This window comes from Hippocampus guttulatus, chromosome 5 (assembly GCF_054856545.1).
Source record: "Hippocampus guttulatus isolate MCC_2025c chromosome 5, RoL_Hgut_1.0, whole genome shotgun sequence".
In the NCBI taxonomy this organism is placed as follows: domain Eukaryota; kingdom Metazoa; phylum Chordata; class Actinopteri; order Syngnathiformes; family Syngnathidae; genus Hippocampus; species Hippocampus guttulatus.
In genome coordinates, this window is record NC_141265.1 from 9,216,989 (window position 1) to 9,238,151 (window position 21,163).

The following is a 21,163-nucleotide window of genomic DNA, read 5'->3' on the forward strand; positions in this document are numbered from 1 at the left end:
GGGGGTGGTGGTACGAGCGGCTCAGAATAGACGCGGAGCGCGTCCTTGAGACATGACTGCTCGAAGCATTGACATCTTTTAAGACATCACCGCGTCGACCTGACAGGATGTTGGCCGTTTTTGTCAGAACCGCGGTGAGTGTATAGTGAGTTTATTTCGCAAATGCTTGTATAAACTAAAGGTAAGGACGGGAACGTGTGCTTGTTTTGATTGCACTGGGACGGTTTGACAGGGGGTGGGGCGCAGCCTGCTCGGGACTGCCTGACACTATTGGCTTTAATATCACTCGTCTATCTTCCATAGATTCTTATTTGACATGGTGCCATGAAAATGAAACACAGCGCGTCCCTGTCGTCATTCATAAGACTAGCCCTGTTTTCTTTTAGCAGGCCGTGCGTGTCATTAGCTTTGTGTTTGTGCAAGCTGCTAACTGACCGACTATTGCACCACCTGACGTTTTAAAGTTTTGCATTGATATAAACCGCGTGTTCAATACATACATCGTGGTTTTAGGTACGCATAAAATACATTACGACGAGTCATACGAGTGATTTTTAATTATGACTGGTTGGTCTCGAAATAGAAGGATGAATAAACAATATCAAAGGGTCATCGGAGTGTATGCACGCACTATTTCCGTATTTGGGTTACGACGGCGTGCCAACTTCCGGTCGCTTGTTGAACGCAAAGTGATAACATTGATGGCATCAAACCAGGAATGGCGCTACACCGTGGCTCGGGGGGTACTCCAGCCCCGTCAAAAATATATGTTGCCCCAATAAAGCCCCACAGCATTTTATATTACATTAAATACGCAGTATTTTCAAATTATTTTATCACCCCCACCCCCATTGAATCGGTCAAGTGCCCCTTTAGCCCAGGAACAGAAAAAATGGTGAAGCAGCACGTCCATCAAACTCTTTATAATATGCTGGCTGCCCCCTGGAATTACATCATGTCGCCATAAATGACGTACAGTATTGCCTTTCTAATTGCTCCAGTTATGCATGTGACGATGAAGCGATCAAAGCACCATATTTGATTTAATGAGTTGATTTATGATCCAGATGCAGAAAAATTGAGGTTATGAAAACTTAAAATGACAGCCAACAATAAAACAATAACAATGACCAGCATACGCTACTAACTGCAAGATGACAATAAATGTTCCCACTGCTCGAAAGTTTCCCAATCCCTGTGCCCAGAGTTTGTGACTCAACGGCCGATGTCATGGCGTTGCCGGCCGGGTGACAAATGGAGAGAGAGAAAGAGTGCAGCTCTGTGATGTGAGCGGGGTGAAATGGAGAGAGACGGGCAGACTATGATTGCCGATTCGTTGTTGCCACACTGAAATTGTCTCGCCAAATTTATAAACTTATCATCTCCTGCTCTACCAGCTCACTGGTAGAAGTGTTCAAATAAAAATCTGAGTTGAATCGCCGAACATAATGGCCGACACGCCCCAGAATTGGCTAGAGGGACTTCGGATGACATTTCCACTTTGAAAAGCATCAGCTCCAAACTATTGAATTGGTATAACATAAACACACATTAAGACACATTAGAATAATGAGGTTATTTTTCCTCCAGGGGGTGAAACAAGCGAAGACCAGAAGCACGTAATACTCCTCACCTTTGATCCGTAAATGCTTAATGGTTTTGCCTTCCACACACTGTAATCCATTTCAATTGGCAGTTTCCAAAATGGATGAATGGACAACTTTCATTAAGTGTAAAGTAGTCGTTGAAGGAGTAACTTTTGACAATTACAGGTTCTTTCCAAAATAGAACACAAGAATACAAAAATGGTTTGTGGTCTCAAAATATTATGTAAAAAAAACAAGCTTTGATGGTGATAACCACAAACTTTATTTGGCTATACAGATTATTAACATGTCCCCATGTTTGTTTCACCATTCCAAAGGTTCGAGTGTGTTAGCCTTCTATTTTAAGTTAACATGGTGCGCACAAACACATCTGCCTTTCTGCTTTGTTGTTTTGGTGTCAGTTTTCGCAATTTCAATAATTTATCCAACTGGAATGGAAGTTATTTGTAAACCCTTTGAAATGATGTTTACAGCACTAATACAAGCTAAATGATTGCAGACTGTTTTCTCTTTGCCAGACAAGACATATTGATTAATGATCCTCTGACATCAGTCAGATTTGTAGGCCAATTCAGTGCTAGTGTGCGGATCCAAATGTTCGATCATTTTTTTGGCACACGGGTGACTCAAAAGAAGGGCAAGAGAGTCAAAAGAGTTCACTTCTTTGTTTGTTGGCAGGTTTGTGCAAAATCTAGTCTGTGCGGCTTCATGGTCCAACGAAGTATCAATTGAGTGTAGTGTAAAAGTAGATTATAATGTGTACGTGTAAGATCTGACTATACTGTACAAGACATTATTCAACATTTATATGTGATTTTTACATGAATATTAGTTGTATGTGTGGGTGTGAGGGCGTACAATCCGGATTGTTAAGCTTTGTCAGAAATCTTTCTCATTCTCATCTAAAAATGTCTTTTCCAGTTGCGGCCTGGCATGATGAAGCCATGCCGCATGCTCGGACCCGTTACACACATTCAGGAGAGGTCCCTGGTTCACCAAGAGGGTTTGCCGAAGCTGCCTGTGCCACCCTTGAAGCAAACGTGTGACAACTACCTGGCTGCCCTGGAGCCTATTGTCAGTGAAGAGGAGCTGGAACACACACGCAAGTTGGTGGAGGAGTTCCTCAAAGGTGGCGTAGGAGAGCGCCTGCAGAAAGGTCTTGAGCGACGGGCCCGAAAGACAGAGAACTGGGTAAATGGCTACAGGACCGTAGCGCTCCTTTATGTTGCAGGTTTGAACTCACCCTCTATCATTTGCAGAGGTGGCAAAAGTACTCACACACCGTGTACGTAAGTCGAAGTACATATTGCGAAAAGTAAAATGACGGTTATGTACCTAGAACAGAAATTCTACTATCAATTGAATACAATGCCTATTTTGATAACGTGGCACAATAAAACTTCTCTGCACACAATATAGTTTACCTCTTTTTTTTTAAGAAGCTTTCTGTAAACAGATACCTGAAAAATCTTCGTAGCAAAGTATTTGGTTACTTCCCACCGCTGACCATTTGGTGTGTCGGCAATGAATACTTTTGTAATCTGAATCTGCGGTGCCCTCTCGGCTTTTTATTTCATAGCTGTCGGAGTGGTGGATGCAGTCGGCCTATTTGGACTGTCGGATGCCGGTGGCTGTCTACACCAGCCCCGGTGTTGTTCTGCCACGCATGCACTTCCACGATCGCCAAGGACAGATGAGGTGAGCCACCGGCCACAAACCACAGTTCGAATAGATTTCCACCGTTGTAAACACAAGTGTCAATACAGAACGCAATACTACCAAATACTCTGCTTCGTCAAGTTCTTCCTCCACCATATCAGACATGAACCTTTATAGATAATTGATATTTTGAGAGGAACGATGTAAGCTTAGTGTAAACAAGTTCACATGCAGCTGGAGTTTCAAGCCGACCTTTACTCATGCTTTCTTCGCCATGCCGGCTATTTAAAGCGGGCTGCTCCTAGTATTGCTCAGCTGTTTTCAACTGTTGTGACCCGCAAGATATGCGGCGAACATGACAACCACATGCAGCAAGAGTCTAGCAAGAGCTGCGCATATGCTCCACTAGTGCAGTGTTTTCGTTCAAGACATTATTTGTCATGCGTAATGTGTCAATAACACAAGTGGCATCTCCTCTGCAGGTTTGCGGCTAAATTGATTGCCGGAGTGTTGGAGTTTAAAAAAATGATTGACAGGTGAGTTTGACCAAACATTCCAAATTGTACAGTGGAGTCTCGAAATTGAATACCCATGGAAGTCATGCTTCATGTACCTAAGCGTGTCAGACTAAGACTGCAGTTCATTGAGCATGGAATGATTACTTCTGCATGTATTCCTCTTTCTAGGACACTTATTTCAAAAAGCACCTGCACCTTCCAATTAAGGTGTTAAAACAAAAGTCATCACAGTTTCACATTCCATGCAATAATGCTCCAGTTTAAGCATACGAATCTTCACTCATTATCAGGGTTAAAACAGGATGCTTTGTTGTTTTTAATCTGTTTGCATATTTTTAAACTTTTATGTTAAGAGTGTTAAATTAAGCTTCCCGCAATCAAGATTTTGGAGCTGATCACAGATACGATCAGAAGATGGAACACTCTATCCACTCTTTTTAAATGTTGTTTTTTCACTCGACAGTCGGCCTCCACTATTCGCGGGGGATTAGACCGGGTCGCCCCACCAGTAGCGCAAATTTGCCGATAATTAACGGCCATTAAAAAATGCATTGAGAAAAATAATATAATAATCATCAAACCATCAATTCCTTGCAAAATCATGAAGGACCTTCAAAGTGTGGAAAATGATTGACCAATCGGCAAATTATGACGAAATAAACACGTTTGGCATAAAACGGCAAGTTTTTGCCTATTCGATTCAGCCAGTCAGATCTGTGTAAAGTTTATTAAAATATGATTCATTTGAATCTTTTTTTTTTTTTGCCAAGCCTTTGCCGACCAGTGTTTCACTCTTTTTACTGAGACTAAGATTAAAAGTGGTTGACTTATTTTGACACTTTCATGACAGTAAAAGTTAAGTTTTCTGTCCATTTGTGTCTTCTTGAAGTCGGATGAATCTTATTCTCATTGTGAAATGTTTTACCATGGAGACAATTTGACCTTTGAACAAATGGATAAAATTTCCAATGGGGGAAAAACATTTCTAAATCCAGACAAATCGAAAGTTAAGCGTCATAGATTGTGTTGGGCTGTCAAGGTTATACTGTTTCCAACTGTTTTAAACCAAATAAACATGGATTATCATGCAAAATAATTTGTTGATGCATCACAGTGAAACCCTGCCAGTTGAGTACCTGAGCAAGAAGCCACTTTGTATGGACCAGTATTACCAAATCCTTTCGTCTTGCCGAATCCCAGGACCAAAGAGAGACACTGTTGTAAATTACGCAATTGGCAAAACGCCTTCCACTCACGTCACTGTCGTCCATAACTTCCAGGTACTCTAGATGGCACTGTTGTACTCCTCATAGTTCCGTTGTCAAGCTCAAAACAGAGTGAACTGATCCAGCCTGTTTGTTTTCCCTTGCAGTTTTTTATCTTGGATGTATACAACAGTGACGGGACCCCACTGACGGTAGATCAAATTTACATGCAGCTGCAAAAAATTTGGAACACCTCTTTGCAGACCAACAAGGAGCCCGTTGGTATCCTAACGTCACAGCATCGGAACACCTGGGGAAAAGCATATAATAATCTCATTAAGGGTAAGCAGACACAAAAATGGCCTTCAATCCACTTCAAAATCGCATCCCGATATTATAATCAAGAGCCATTTGTGGTTTTTTCCTCACTCTGCAGATAAGACAAATAAGGAGTCAGTCCGTGCCATCCAAAAAAGTATCTTCACTGTATGCCTGGATGCTCCGATGCCTCGCGTGTCAGACGAACTGTACAAAAGCCGCGTGGCTGCACAGATGCTGCATGGGGGCGGGACTCGCTGGAACAGCGGCAACCGCTGGTTTGACAAGACGTTACAGGTGAGTGAATGTCTCTCCCATTGATCAATAGATACAGATATACTGGTGACTCAGAATTGTCGTATGGATCATCCACAGTTCATTGTTGGTGAAGATGGTACCTGTGGATTGGTGTATGAACATGCACCTTCAGAGGGACCACCCATTGTGTTCCTCATTGATTATGTTGTTAAGTATATGTAAGGTTACTTCTATTCTGTTTGGATAAACTTTCTTCATTCATTCATTTTTAAATGGAATGGCAATGATTGATAATCGTTGTTTTTTTGTCACAGGCAGAAGACAGAAATAGTCCGTTCCCCCATGGTTCCTTTAATGATGCCTCAGAAACTGCGTTTTAACATTACCCCTGAAGTCAAGAGAGACATTGAAAAAGCCAAACAAAATATGAACATGTACGTGTGTGTGCGTGTGTGTGTGTGTGTGTGTGTGTGTGTGTGTGTGTGTGTGTGTGTGTGTGTGTGTGTGTGTGCATGGTTAAAAGTACCGGTATAATAACCATCTCGATTTGTCCTCGTCAAATATTTTATGCACCTTCTTGTTTTCTTTATGCTGTCAGAATGGTACACCACCTGGATGTGAATGTTCTGATGTTTTCTTATTTTGGAAAAAATGTGCCAAAGCAAAATAACCTGAGTCCGGATGCCTTCATTCAAATGGCTCTCCAACTTGCCTATTTTAGGTAAGGAATCACCTTTGACATCTAAATAGATGGCGCACGTTGATGGAGTGGATGCTTGGTCAATTTTTGCATTTCAGGATGTATAACACATGTTGCGCTACATCTGAGAGTGCATCATTACGAATGTTCAAATACGGAAGAACGGATGCAATACGTGTCACGACAAAGGAGTCATTGAAATTTGTCCAAGCAATGCAGGACCCAACTACACAGGTGTGCTTACTTGTTGGAATACAAAGTATACTCAGGTCATTGAATCACTCACAACTCAACCGGTCTGATTGACAATCTGTTCAATGTCCTGAGAATGCAATGACTTGTATGGATGAGAACATTTACAGTCTTGTTGCAATACAGCTTTCTCTCTATTTACGTTGTCTGACTGAGCATCAAATCTTGCCGACAGAACACTGAGAGATTAGCACTACTGCAGAAGGCTGCTCAGACGCATAAGGAGAACGCATACAAAGTGAGAACTCAAAATTGGAATTTCAGAAGTATGCTCTTTATGTCAACTTGGCTCCTAAGCAATACTGTCTCTCTTTTAAGGCCATTCACGGACAAGCCATTGACAGGCATCTTCTAGGACTGAGGTTGCAAGGTATTGAAGACCTCACATCCATGCCTGAGATATTCATGGACACATCTTTTGCTGTGGCTCACCATTACAATCTCTTAACCAGTCAGGTATGTTCATCAAGATACAGTGAAGAAAGTCTTATTAACATTTTTGAGAGTGCTGAGAGTGTGTTTTTAAAAAAAAAGTGTGACTGCACTGTGATTCAGGCCTAACGATCTTCTGTTCTGAAAATGTGTTTTGCAAGAAGATGAAATGCAAAATCCTGGGCCAGAAAAGAAGGACTGATGCTGTGTACTGTATAAGTATATAGCTCTGCTATTCTGCTCATACTTTATTGCGACATATTTTTCATGTTGCACTCTTGTATTAACGAGCCCTCTAATTCAATGCAAACGAAACTGTATTCGTTTTTCAAAGCAAAACGGGAAGCAAAAGCACATTTTAGACGCAGTATTATTGCGTTTATAGACCTCAGAAGCACTTGACTAGAACATGAATGTAATGTTTTGAAAGACCCGGTTATAAAATTATCTGGGATCATAACTACATATCTGATGTTTCGAACAAACCAATCTGTGTCAAAATCGGGAAAGAATTCAACGAGTTATGTTTCATTTATTCGAGCCAAATTATGCAAGGGACTACGGCTGGTTAAAGAAAGCGAGGCTCCCTCTAGTGGTCATTTGCCAGCATCTCTGTGGAAAGACAAGACGGGACCGTCGAAAACTATGAGTAATGTCAGAAAACTGCCGGCAGTCGTCACAAATCCATCCAGAAAATCCAAAATACAGTACTGTATTGGGGGATCATTCTAATATGTGCCATGGTTGAATTGGTCCTAAGTAGAGAAGTCTACATAGATTTTTCTGAAAATTCCTTGCAGTTTTCTGACATCAAGCGACGTTAATGATCCAACTGGAGATTGTTTTTCCAACTTACTATTTCCTTAAAAGGTACGACTTTGAGTAATAAACGTTTTTTAACGCACAGTAATTAAAAAAGATATATTGTAGCCACATGTCAAGTCAAGTCAACAGTATTTATAGAGCACTTTCAAACAGCCATCGCTGCATACAAAGTGCTGTACATGGAGCAATGTAACATGCACAATAAACAGTAAGACAAATCGGTAATAAAGGCGGTAGAAAGCACCAAACAGTAAAACCAAGAACAAATCTAAGTCATGCTGAGTCGAATGCCAAATAATACATGTCTGACGTCGGTGACAAAACAAACTGCATGAATATTGCTTAGATCAGGGGTCTCCAACTTGGTGCCTGCGGGCACCAGGTAGCGCATGAGGACCACACCAGTAGCTCGCCAGTGCTAGGATTGTGATTTGCTCATTGAAATTATGATTCAAAAATTCCAACACGGGCAATATTATTGATTCTATCTATCTATCTATCTATCTATCTATCTATCTATCTATCTATCTATCTATCTATCTATCTATCTATCATCTATCTATCTATCTATCTATCTATCTATCTATCTATCTATCTATCATCTATCTATCTATCTATCTATCTATCTATCTATCTATCTATCTATCTATCTATCTATCTATCTATCTATCTATCTATCATCTATCTATCTATCTATCTATCTATCTATCTATCTATCTATCTATCTATCTATCTATCTATCTATCTATCATCTATCTATCTATCTATCTATCTATCTATCTATCTATCTATCTATCTATCTATCTATCTATCTATCTATCTATCTATCTATCTATCTATCTATCTAATATTCTAATATTATTAAATGTAATTTGTACAAATGTTATTTCAGACGTGTATCAATTTGGTAGCCCTTCACACAATCAGGACACATGAAGTAGCTCACTCTCATAAAGGTTGGCGACCCCTGGCTTCGATATTCAGCAAGTTATGATGTTTTAAAGTGTGCTCATGTCCACGTATTCAATCAGAAATTCGTGAACTTTTCTTTAGGCAGTTGAAATCTCTCTTCTGGTTCAACTTTACTTCCAGTGTATGCAACTCACGGCACTGCCAATATCCGATGTGCATGATACGCCCAAATCGTTAGTTTTTGTTTGTTTGTTTGTTTGTTTGTTTTGTTTTGTTTTCCATTTTGCATTTGTGCACAAAATTGGAACTCTGAGAACAAGTCATTATAAGTTTTTTCATTTTGTTTTTTTGGAATGAAAACTGACAAAACATGTCTTTTTTTTTTTTAACTTCCCGTTTTGTTTTGAACAACAAATGATACACGGATGACATAACTTCCTCAAAATTAATAAACACGTAAAATATGTATTTTCATGTCATATCTTCTTGTTTACTATTGTTATGAAATTTGCAAATTGGGATATGATCATTTGTATATGATCCAACTAAAAATGTGTGTGGACAGTGTATTTTTTGATGGAATACAAATAGAATTTGAATGTTGTTCTGCTGATATAAGAACTTGCAGAAAAAGTTCTTAAATAATATATTTTGACTTTCTTTTTGGGGTTGCATATCATTTGTTTACTTATGTGTGAGCCGTCATCTTCACCATGCCTGTTGGTTCCAGGTTGGTTCCAAGACCGACTGCGTGATGTGCTTTGGTCCAATGGTGCCAGATGGCTATGGAGTGTGTTACAATCCCATGGATGAGCACATCAACATCGCAATCACAGCTTTCAACAGCTGCGAAGAGACAAATGCAGCCAAGTATGCACAGACTGTAAATGATGCTCTGTTGGACATGAGAGCTCTGCTGGAGGACACAGCTTCAGCCAAGCAGTGAACCCACACACAAGCCTGGAGTGTTTTTTTTTTTTTTTTTTAGAGGTGCGGGGGTCCTGCCAGGCTGCGTGAGAGCTGGAAATTAAGCACCACTCACTGACAAGGATCGTTAATGCACTGAAAGTCTGGGAGCGCAACTTAATTGTTTGTAAAGTTTATGAGGAGCTTCAGGCGGGACACTTTATTGAAACGAAACCCGAGTCTCACTGATAGAAATGATATATTTTGTTACATGATGTTGAATGCCTATATAAAAAACATTATGAACCAAATTTGCACATTGTACGTTTTAAATTTAACATCTAATTGAACCACAACATTCTGACTGCTCACTTACATATACTTGTTCATGACAACCGCTAAGTTGGCTTTATTAGAAATATGTAAAAAAAAAAAAATCCTATTTAAGAAGAAATCAAAACATTTAAAAATTATACAAAAGAATATTCCGCTCTGAAGCTTCCCGCCGTATGCTGGTAATCTCCATGGAATTCAACCTCGGCCATGTTTCCAGAGGAGTACCATTGAAACAGTTGTGGGCCTTTAAACACTTTGGTCTTCAGCATGTCCGTGTCCCGGATCTGAACAACACATAAGACAGGTTGCATGAAAAAACACACAGGTGGATTTTTGCACAGAATTCCACGCAATATAATGGCTGAAGTGCCCACCATAATGTATGAAGAGTGTGAATTTGTGGCATTGAATACCAATCCGATGTGCACTGCTTGGATTCTTATCTTCACCGAGGGAGGGGCATTGATAAGCACCCGACAGGTGTGGTTAGTGTCAGAGTTTGTTGGATTCTCAAATACCCCGCTGGAGGAAAACAGCTGCTTGTCACAATCTACGTAGACAAACATAAACTGCATTTTGTCAGTGGGAAATACAATACATGTTGATCGAAGCATCACCTGATTAACTATGTAACCTGTGATGTTCAACAGCATACTGGAAATTCCGTTTATTTTGTCTTTTGTCTTCAATGAAACTAAACTGCACAATGTTTACTCACATTACATTACCCTACAAGAAGTGCAACGGCGATTCTGTCTTTGCAAAGATAATGTTCTGCTTTAGCTCAATGTAAAAGTACGGTAATTTATAAGTACTACATGCAAGATCATTTTCATGCCAATATTCATTCACTTCATGTGAAAAATGAATCAGAATAAAATTAGCTAAAAGGAAATTTCTGTGCAGCGAGATATTTTAAAATCTGCATAACACTGTTTCCTGACTGTAACTGACCAAATATTTTCTAGTAAGTTTACACGCGTGTATACTGTTGTTCTGTTTGGTCAGCTTCGCAGAGGGTGACTTGCGACTACACGTCATACTTTGACGGTGGCTCTTTTTCGTATTTCTCTGTGAGCTGTAGGTGAACACGATGCCATTCCCTGAAGTGAGAAGATTCTGGCGCACAAGAAGGACATTGGTTCTGGTGGTCAGCGTGCTGCCTCCTGCCTGCTCGCACTTCCTCACAAGCGCCAGTCGGTCGAAAAATAGAGCATATTCTCCTGTGGCAACACATTCAAGCAATTATTTTTGGCCTTTTGCGTAAAAATATTATATATGAAGTTCAAGTCTAAACTGCATCTGCATGCTGGGTAACGCTCACTCTTTCTGCAGTTTAAGGAACTTGACTCTACTTTGACGTGAATGACCTCATCCAGAGGCCGGCCAATGGCCACCATGCAGGAACCAGTAATGTTGCTCAAGTCCACTGTGTCGGATTCTTGCAGGAGCAGCTCTCCACATGGATCTGGTGAGGAGCAAACACACGAGTGGTAAGCTGCCCGAGCTCCCATGGAATGGAAGTGAAGAGAGCGATCGAAATGAATTACGGGGGTTAGTTGAAGGACTGGCTGCTTTCCTGGACTGCAGGATGGTGACTGTCTTTGATGGACTCGGAGGAAGATTACCCATGTTGTGCTGTTTTCTAATTGTATATGGAGTGTGAGATGGGTGAGAATCCTCCAAAGCAGGATGCATAGCTGGAGTGACTACTGAGCTCGGTGACAGATCCGTGCAGCTGTCCATGCTGCAGCCCTGGATGGTGATCGGCTTGGGTATGTGCATGCACAGTGGTGGGCTGAGGGGTTCTGGCTTCGAGGGGCCCATGCATGACACTGTTCTGGACTGAATGCCATATCCACAGGACACTGAACACTTCAAGACGAAATAGCAATGAGGATGACAATAGTCATAGCAGAGTACAATGTGTAAATAAGCAGCAATTGCATTCATAGCTTGTATTTTGTCTTTGTTATCATTTATTCGAATGATATGACCTGAAGACTCATATTAAGCATGTTGGGGTATTCGTTAGCATGTGAGCCTCACAGTCAAGAGGTTCTAAATTCGCATTATGACTCTGACCTTGATATGTTCTCCCTGTGCTTGCCTGCGGTTTCTGTGGGTATACGCCATCTTCTGATTAAGACTCTAAATTGGCCATAGGTGTGATTGTTTGTTTATCTATTTTTACAATGTGATGCGTGTACCCCCTGCCTCTTGCTCAAAGTCATTTGATAGGCTCAAACTCAATGCGGCCAAGTGGTCGTACATATATTGATAAATGTTAGTGTTGATTTCCAGCAATTTTGATGAATGTACCTGGCTCCATGGCTTTGCTTCCCACCTAAAGGTGCACACCTGTACGAGGCATGGCACCGTGCTAGCAGGTTTGACTGATCTATGACATCTCTCTTCCAGCACCACAGTTTCCTTCCCTTGGACAAACTGGACACAGGACACATTCCTGTGAGCTACACCCAGGTTACAAGATAGAGAGCAAGGCGACGTACTCTGAACCTTCCACCTTAACACAAGAAAATGATAATGAGGTAATTTTTGCATTGACAAAGAAAACAATTTTTAAAGAGTATTACCGGGATGTCTATTTTATGTCACCTTGCCGGGCAGTTGTGGGTGTTACATGGCACCACTGCTGTAGGTTTTGGAAGGTCCCTGCACTCAGAATCCTCCAGTACCTTCTCTTCTCCATCTTTCTCCTGAGCACAGTACAGCACTGTGTTGGCAACCCCTCCGCCACACGTTGTGCTGCAGATGCCTGGCTTAGATCGCCACCTGGTGGTGGAAAATGTTCTTTCATTATGTGTGTGTATGTTTCTACATATATGCCACTATTACTACATTAGGATCATCATTCTCAATACTGAGGCATACCACAATACCATAACAACCTACCACAATTGAAGGATATCTATCTCTTATTTTGGTTTCAGCTTTCTGTGTGGTAAAACAGTACAACCTCATACTGAGAGGTGTAACATTGCACCCGGTGCCTGAATACAGGGTATCTATTTTTCATGCAACGTCTTTTCTTCCTTCATTGTATTTAATGCATCTGTCCGCTTCTGGGGGGCCTGTGAGACTAGCAGGGCTCAAGCAGCAGCTTAATTCACTCTGATTACAAAACTTTGTCTACCTCCACGACATAACCAATTTACAAGGCACACCTCTCTGTTTGATTCCACACCACTGCATGATCAACTTTTTTACCCCCGCAAATGTCTTACATAGGAGGGCAAGGGAGTGTATTACAGTTCTCAGATTTTGGCGGAGGTTTGGTTGAAGGGTCACAGTGGAAATCGGGTACCATCCATGTGGTGTCATGGTCCACACAAGAGAACCACACTTGCATCGTTCCTACAGAAGGAGCACAGTTTGAGGGTCTGACGAGGACACATCACTTGTGAATAGAAGTGATTGCACATCTCTGCTTACCATTGCCACATGTCTTTGAGCACTGAATGATAACCGGACTCCACACAAACACAGGGGCTTGTCTAGAGCGTGACATCGAGCCAGACTTTAAAGCAGGCAGGTCCTGTTCAACAAAAACAATCCTAAAACACACTTCACACCTTAAAACAAGACAACACGGTCATGCTTTTTTTTTGTTTGTTTGTTTTTTTCTACCTCTCTCGTTACGTCCCACCCGATGGGACAGACGTCCACTACACAAGGCACAGATTCAGCAGGTCTTATTTGATTTGAACAGAATCTTTCATCAACTTCAACTTCTTGGCCGTCTTCTTGCCGTACACATGACACGTTTCGTTTCATTTCTCCTGGCCCGCACACCGCTGAACAGTCCCCTGCCTCTGACACATGCCACCTTAGAACACAAATAGTATGTTAATTTTGGCATTGCTACCTGCTTTGATCCAAATGTCTTCTATCCACTGAGGCAAAAGGAGCAAAAAAATGAATCAATATTTATTGTGCACATACTACCTGGCAGGACAAAGTGGAAGATGACATTTTTCAACAGCATTCGGAGCTGAATCAGCTGGACAGTCTGAATCCCGAACCCTCGCAACATCCGCGCCATGTTTCTGTACACATGTTACAGAACGTATTCTCTCTCCTCTACCACAGGAAGAGCTGCAGGATCCAAAATTTCCCGTGATCCATCTGTAAAGCGCCATATGAGTGTATTAGTGCCGCAGGACAAAACACGGTGGTGCTGTCAATTTCTCATACTGGCCTTGGTGGGCAGGCTGGGAGCTGACAGGACGTATGCGGTGGTAAAGGTGGAGGAGACGCATAACAATGGTGTCCCTCCAGATGTGTTTTCGTGTCTTTGTCCACACATACATATTGATGCTTCTGTACACCTGTAAAACAAGTCTGCATGACCCTACACCGCATAATCTGTCGTGTGTATTGTCGCCGTTTTTTTGTCCACAACAGATCATCCAATTACATATAATACTACAAAAATAGACAATTGCAAACATGCATAATTGGCCAAATGGATCGCACGAGAATAGCTGAGATAATGACACATGCTTGACACTATATTTTCTGAGAAACTCCCAAGGTTTAGTACGTGGCATTTTTCTCTTTTTTCTGTTTTTGACCAAGAATATATAAACAGAACTACGGATTAACTAGAAAAGTAATGCATGAACATTTGGACCAGACTTCCCTTTTAGCGGTAGTGGCTGTGTCAGAAGAAGACTCAGTGGGATTGCCAGTATTTAATGGAAGGATGTGAATCAATGCAAAATGGTGGCATACCTAAGCCACAGGAGACAGAGCAGGGGGTTGTCGTAAGGCTCCATATGCCTTCAAGTTTAATTTCTGTCAAGTCACTGTGATCATTTGGAACATAAAACTGATAACTAATGTTGGGGTTTGTTTTCTCTCCATATTCTTTTCCATAGTTGCGATAAACCTGGAAAAATAACACATGACATTACGATTGCTTCGAATCAAAAAGTTGATCAGGTCAAATGGCCCGCCCGGACCTGTATGTCGATCTGCACTTGTACTGGTCCAGGAAGCAGTAGCTCTTCCTTCTCCGGCAAGAGGTCAGGAGTCAGATGTAGGCGGTACTCTAACCAGTTTTCATCCAGTGGGGAGGGATGGGTCATATTTAATGCCATTCTACCAGTCCCGGAGACAATATATTGATCTCCATATATTACAGCTATCGATGCAGAAGGCAAAAAAACAAAGTCACAATAAATTCACAATCCTCCTAGTGTGTGATTCTAAAGCTGACGGGATGTCACTCACCCATGTGAGTGAATAAAGGTGCCCTGTTAATGATATAAACCTGCGTAGCATTCAATGGCAAAGACAAGAAAGTGGTGTACTCTGAAAGGAAATGCGGGAAATAATGAACAGAAGACACTTGTCAGATGGAAGAAATGCATTCATGCAGAATATAATAATTCTGCTTATAGACTTTCAGAAAAATACAGCGAAACGTGTGCTCAGTGACCTTAGTATTTTCCTCACATTTCAAAATACTGTTTCTCGTTAAATGAATTGTTCTTACCTCTCGCCTGACCTCCAGTGTAAGATTCGGTGGTCAGTGTGCAGGAAGAGCCATCCCCACCGCACAAACCACACACATCTCTCACTTTCCCAGAGTGCAACACGCCATCGCAGCCGAAGAGCTGATCAGCAGCAAATGTTGACATTGAAATACAAAGGTAAATAAATGATCTACATCTTTTCTTTTGTATGAAAATGATCTCTACCAGACATTTCCCTTGCAGACAAGCAGCTATTGAGCCAGGAGGAAGTTGGCCATCAACCTCGCACCGTGTCCCATCAGCAAACTGAGATCCACGGCTCACGATGAAGGCTTCTCCCTTGGACTGGCACATGTATCTGCATTGCTCATCACCTGATGACAGCAGGAACACTTCAAAGCTAAATTCACAGGATGAGTAGCTTTTGTTTTCCCCACCTTGTGAAAAGCCCACTGCAGGGATCCAGGTGTAGAAGGAGGCCTGGTGTGGATGAAGGTATAGCGGTTGGAAATCAGTGTGGGAACATTGCTCAGCCATGAAATCCAGCTGGGTGCGTTCACATGGCTATAACCACAAAGTTACAAAGTTATTTCACATGCATTTTCTGGCATTCAAGTAATGAAATGACTTCCACAACTTCCGAGTGCTGTTGTGAACGTTTTTGTTTCCATTTACTTTGTTGATAGAGCGATGACTTCACTCTGTCTCAAGCTCATGGATTCACCTTCGCTTGGCTTCCTGTCTTTTATTACCGGTAAGTCCGAAATCAATATTGAAATAATCAGGAGCCTTTTTGGAAGACACGGGCCCCAAATAGAAGAAGAAATCTTACAGTGATCCACTTAGTAAACAGTACTGCCCTACTGTATAGAGGCCCAATGTAAACATAAACAGTCAACACTCACCTGCCTGTTACAAAGTTCAGCCTCAATATCTATCCCCACACAATCCTTTCCCCCAAAAGCGGGTCTGAAAAAAAAAATCACAGTTATTCAGTAACTCGCAAAAAAATGCTCTCTTGTTATTGACTGTGACTTGTGTTAAACCTTGGGTTGTTGCATTGGCGCGTGCGGCGAACGATTCCGCCTCCACATGTTCGGGAGCAGTGGGAGAACCCCGACCAGCCGGACCAAGAGCCATGCACCACTGCCGAGGTGCTGAGCTGGTCCGGGAACACGCAACGTCCCTTCAAACACCACTGCGAAAGAGAGAAGAGTAGCTTGTGGAAATCACGCTACTCATCCTTCACTCAAATGTCAACCTAAGCTTTTATTATATTACTTGATTTGGTGCACATTGAGTCCCGTCTAGCAGAGGTACTAGAAGACGTTTGCAGGCATTGTCATCATTTGTGTTCGTGTGACAAGATAGAACCCTACACATTGGCTGATGGAGAAAGAAGCAATAATAATTGTAAAATGTCAACAGGTTACTGAACTGTAATAACGTAGGTATTACCATATCTGGATCTGTAAATGAGCAGCTTCTTGCATTACTTCCAAAAGCTATTCGACACTGGTCATCCACACCATAATAGAGGCCAGGCTTCCAGTCCTGTAGGGAGCTTTCAACGGCTGGTAGATCCTTTACACACTCAGCATTGCCTTCGCTGGGAACACAATTGTATGTGATACGCTTTTAAATTTTGGAATTGTAAAACATGATCCAGAAGAATTGCCAGAGGATAGGTTAAAAAAAAAGGTGTAGGGTCAGGTGAGTGTAAATCAAAACTTAACGCACCGGTTAATATTTCGTGGGGAAATGTGAACAGAGTTGGATGATGTGCAAACGTATCATTTTTGGCAGACATCGTATTTAAGATTTAAATGTTTAAGTCTTCTGAAAATATGATCTGAAACTACAGTTTGTGTGGGTACATGCATTTGTGTGTGTGCGCGCGTGTGTGTGTATGCATGTGCGTGTGTGTGTGTGTGCGCGCGTGCGTGTGTGCGTGTGTGTGTGTGTGTGCGCGCGTGTGTGTGTGTATGCATGTGTGTGTGCGTGTGTGTGTGTGTGTGTGTGTGTGTGTGTGTGTGTGTGTGTGTGTGTGTGTGTGTGTGTGTGTTAGAAGTGCTGATGCCTCACCTGAAAAAAGTGAGCAGTTGATGTCTGCTACAGGGCGACCAGGTCAGATCCACACTGTTGTAGCCGCCATCAGAGGCCATCATGAAGCCATTCCGACTGCATGTGTTCCCCACTCCATCATGATTGATGCCAAAACTGGGCGAAAAATGTAACTCTTTATATTTTACATCCTCATTTTGACCTTTTTTGAGGGGGAAGGAGACATGTTTTAGTTAGGTCATTTCATTCTGTGGCAATACATGAACACTTTGTGAATATTTATACTTGAAGCTCCCATTGTAGGTGTCACCAAAAATGATCCGGTATTTATTGGTACAATAAATTTGTGCGATGGGCTCTGAGGTACCTGTGTGCAATCTCATGAGCAATAGTGATCCCCAGGTCAAATCCAGTGTCCTCTGTGATCACACAGCTCCACTCACTGGAACAAGCACCTCCCAGGTGTGTAACTCCCCTGACCTGCTTGTTTCCATCAGGCAACACCAGGTCATACCTGTTTATAATGAAAGCCATGCGGATATAAAACAGTGATTGTTCATTTCAGCCCTTGACACCAACAGCGTGCCACAAACCTTGTAATGTACAAGAGGAGATCAGCATGCAGTGGGTCCGTATCATTAGACGGATTTAAGCGGGAGCCCCAGTCGCACACACTTCGGAGAGAAGAGGTGATGTTTGTTGACATTCGGATCTCTGACTGAAATGGGAAGACAGGACAGGATTCTATTAAAGTGGCAAAAGCCATGGTCTATCCAAGTTCTATGAGGAGTTGCTGACCTCTGGTTCGGACAGGATGATCATGCGAACCAGGTGCACCCTCATGTTGGCTCCCAAAGTCATGTCCCTCAACAGTTCTGAGGCCTGCATGGACAGTGAACATACAGTTGAAAGGACTGAATGGAAATTGTACACGTTCTTTGTATAATTGGAGTGTAATCATTATAAACACAGCACCAATGAAAATATGTGCTTTGAAATGTAAGAGAACGTAAACCAAGAAACTTCAATTGACCTATCAGCTGTTAAAGTGTTCATAAATTTTAGAGAGTCATTGCTGACACTTACGATGTTGAGGTTGGTGAGTATGTAGCGTTCGGTATCCTGGTTGTGGACCCGCTGGACATCAGATCCAACCACTACCAGTAGTTCCAAGTGCGTGACATCAGGCATCGGGGTTGACCGACCTCTCACTGTGCATAAATACATTAGACATGTTTTTGTATGCCCCATATAGTTACTGTTGTTTCATCTCACATAGGCTCTTATACCTGAGACTCCAGAAGAAAGAGTATGTGAAACCACATCTCTTTGTCTGCTAGAATAATCAAAAAGCTGAAGAAACAAAACAAACAAAAACAATCATTTCAAATATTTTGGAAATGACAGATTTAGATCCCGAATAATACATATTTATATTGATCTGTTTTCAGGTTGCAGCGAAATATCGTAGAACTCTGCAGGCTGCGGGTGTTTGACAGATGATAAACAGTTTAAAGTTGAAAAGTCCAATGTACTTAGCAGAGGCCTTGAGCTGCGGAATCACAAGCCGTAGTGCTTGCGTCGACGCGAGCGTTTCTCTTACCTCGCCCGATGGATATCTCATTAGAGTTCTGAAGCCAGGCAGGAGTAGCAGCAGACAGAGCAGAGTCATAAACATCATTCTGGCTCCCCTTCCTGAGCACATGCCTGGTCTGCTTTAGTACTAGGACAATATGTGATAGCCCCACGCTGCAGGCTGGGATCCTGCAAGGGGGAATGACTAGCGTGTTTATGCAAACAGCAGGGACAAAGTTGATGGATGGGACGTTTCATTTGCTCGTTTTGCCCTGTGTGGGACCACAGAGAGGCCCCTCATTGGTTGCCTCTCTTGTGTGTATATGCTGACTGTAGTTTGGATTTCAGCACTTTTGGCTACTGACCATTAGGGTTCTCTTTTATTTGAATTACACTCTCATAGAGAGAATGATTGATTTCTGTATTAATTACAAATCACACATCACTTTTTTTAATGCCTTATTTTCCTTGCTATAAATGGGATCCACATGTTGGTGCTGTGATCTATTATTGCCAATAGAGGGCAGACACGATCCTAAAATTAGTTTTAAAGGGAGGGGGCGGGAGAAATGTGAGGATTAAATTCTGTTCCTAGTGCACCCACACAACGCAAATTACACGATTACAACATTTTCGTTCGTACAATCTTTTGTTTTATTTATTTGATCTTTATTTAACCAGAAAATCTCCCATTGAGTTCCAAAACCTCTTCTCACAGGGAGTCAGACGGCAGATAATAGCACCATGTGTACTATTGAACACTTTGCTATATAACAATCTAGGAATGTGTAGTAAAATAAAAAGAGTAATTGAAAACTCGTAATTTGAATAGGATAGGCCTCCAGGGGTGGGCAATTAGTTTCCCGGGGGGGCCAAATGAGAAGCAGAAAATATTGTGGAGGGCCGGGCCAAAAGTTAGAAATAGAAATAGAAAATAAAGACGATAGCACAATGTCTTTGTATGCCAGTAATAATGTAACATTCTCCTCCACCATCACACTCAGCACCGGTCCCCCTCAAGGATGTGTACTTAGCCCCCTGTTGTTCACGCTCTACACATTTGACTGCTCTCCGACTCTTATTAGCAGTCCAGTTTGCGGAAAGTTTTAAACATGATAACAATCAAACCATTCTAGGAAATGTTCATTTACTCGAGCCACAAGCAATTCACTCTGAGCATGGAAATTGCCAGAATCGGACTGAGTAAGAATCGCTTCCTTGTTTTTCAAAGTCTCGTAGATTTGAGTCTTTCCGACTCCAGGCGTCTCCTGAATGTTTCGTACTTTGTTACCCGCTTCGTTTAATCAGATGCATATCACTTTCCCTTCCATGGTTATTACTCTCTCCCTCTTTCTTCGTCTTACCCTCCCTCCCTGTGCTCTGCAACTTGAAGTAACTGCGCCACCTGGTGTTGAAATACCTGTCATTACAAGTCCAAACGAAATGAATGCAATCAAACCTTAATTGTGCACCAATCTTCGGTGGGCCGGATTAAAAAGACCAACGGGCCGGATCCGGCCCGCGGGCCGTAGTTTGCCCACTCCTGGCCTAGACTCTATGGAAGTAGTAGGACACCAACGGAAAATAAAAATGGACACAAAATATGGAATTTGCTGTTCAACATTTGATTGGATGTGCATGTCTGGGCTGTCGAGTTCTTTCACACCAATTTCATCCAAGCATGGTTCTCTGGAGCTTTCATTTTGCACAATGGGAGAGTCAGGAGGGAACAGAGGAGGGCTTTCCCAAAAAGTACACTGCATAAATTTCCTAAATTATGCATTTATTTATTTATTTAACGTTTTAGAAGTTCTTGTCCACCTCCTAAGTAATGAATTGAAAAGCCATCTACATATTTTTTGTGTCTTTTTTTTGGTTTGTTTAATGTAGCATTACCCGTGCATGTTTGTTTATTCATTTATTTTTATTATACCACAATGTGTCATAATAGTTTCATGCCCATGAACATTTTCCCCCTTTCCACGTTAAAAGCTGAATGACTAACCCACTCATCATCTTTTGCTGTTCCTCTCAGCTCCATCCTGAGTGGGATTTTCTATTATTATTATTATTATTATTATTATTATTATCT

The 21,163-nt window shown here is 41.8% G+C and overlaps 2 protein-coding genes across 5 annotated transcripts; one reads left to right on the forward strand and one right to left on the reverse strand.

Moving 5' to 3' along the window:
- The first annotated feature begins 3 nt into the window (after positions 1–3).
- Positions 4–10,823, forward strand: LOC147204954 (carnitine O-acetyltransferase-like). Its single transcript, XM_086111366.1, has 14 exons — positions 4–134; positions 2,529–2,798; positions 3,187–3,305; positions 3,749–3,802; positions 4,899–5,064; positions 5,157–5,331; positions 5,426–5,604; positions 5,683–5,783; positions 5,880–5,999; positions 6,164–6,286; positions 6,364–6,499; positions 6,693–6,755; positions 6,836–6,973; positions 9,417–10,823. Exons 1-14 carry the CDS (start codon positions 108–110, stop codon positions 9,630–9,632), a joined length of 1,887 nt encoding a protein of 628 aa, XP_085967492.1. The 5' UTR covers positions 4–107; the 3' UTR covers positions 9,633–10,823.
- On the reverse strand, positions 9,798–19,286 carry adamts13 (ADAM metallopeptidase with thrombospondin type 1 motif, 13). Of its 4 annotated transcripts, XM_086111364.1 has the most exons (29): positions 19,100–19,286; positions 18,786–18,849; positions 18,583–18,707; positions 18,295–18,378; positions 18,090–18,214; positions 17,864–18,010; positions 17,518–17,652; positions 16,891–17,041; positions 16,714–16,818; positions 16,479–16,630; positions 16,338–16,401; positions 15,870–15,996; positions 15,658–15,806; positions 15,453–15,573; positions 15,188–15,268; positions 14,917–15,098; positions 14,687–14,843; positions 14,151–14,280; positions 13,898–14,077; positions 13,580–13,778; positions 13,385–13,487; positions 13,177–13,306; positions 12,548–12,724; positions 12,251–12,455; positions 11,479–11,803; positions 11,253–11,396; positions 10,972–11,151; positions 10,303–10,478; positions 9,798–10,212 (listed from the first exon to the last, which is right to left on the reverse strand). In XM_086111364.1, the coding sequence occupies exons 1-29, from the start codon at positions 19,199–19,201 to the stop codon at positions 10,063–10,065; spliced, it is 4,170 nt and encodes a 1,389-aa protein (XP_085967490.1). In that variant the 5' UTR covers positions 19,202–19,286; the 3' UTR covers positions 9,798–10,062. The 4 variants fall into 4 exon arrangements, with proteins under 4 accessions (XP_085967490.1, XP_085967488.1, XP_085967489.1 ...); XM_086111362.1 differs by having other exon boundaries at positions 9,798–10,478; XM_086111363.1 differs by having other exon boundaries at positions 15,453–15,806.
- Positions 19,287–21,163: the final 1,877 nt, after the last annotated feature.

Excerpts from the sequence above, each read along its gene's own strand:
- LOC147204954 (XM_086111366.1), top strand. The coding sequence starts at position 108 with ATGTTGGCCGTTTTTGTCAGAACCGCG. Across the intron at positions 2,799-3,186 it reads CCCGAAAGACAGAGAACTGG|CTGTCGGAGTGGTGGATGCA; the intron begins GTAAATGGCTAC and ends TTTATTTCATAG. Across the intron at positions 6,756-6,835 it reads ATAAGGAGAACGCATACAAA|GCCATTCACGGACAAGCCAT; the intron begins GTGAGAACTCAA and ends CTCTCTTTTAAG.
- adamts13 (XM_086111362.1), bottom strand. The coding sequence starts at position 19,201 with ATGTGCTCAGGAAGGGGAGCCAGAATGATGTTTATGACTCTGCTCTGT. Across the intron at positions 15,269-15,452 it reads CACTGGAGGTCAGGCGAGAG|AGTACACCACTTTCTTGTCT; the intron begins GTAAGAACAATT and ends ATTTCCTTTCAG. Across the intron at positions 15,099-15,187 it reads ACCTTTATTCACTCACATGG|CTGTAATATATGGAGATCAA; the intron begins GTGAGTGACATC and ends CTGCATCGATAG.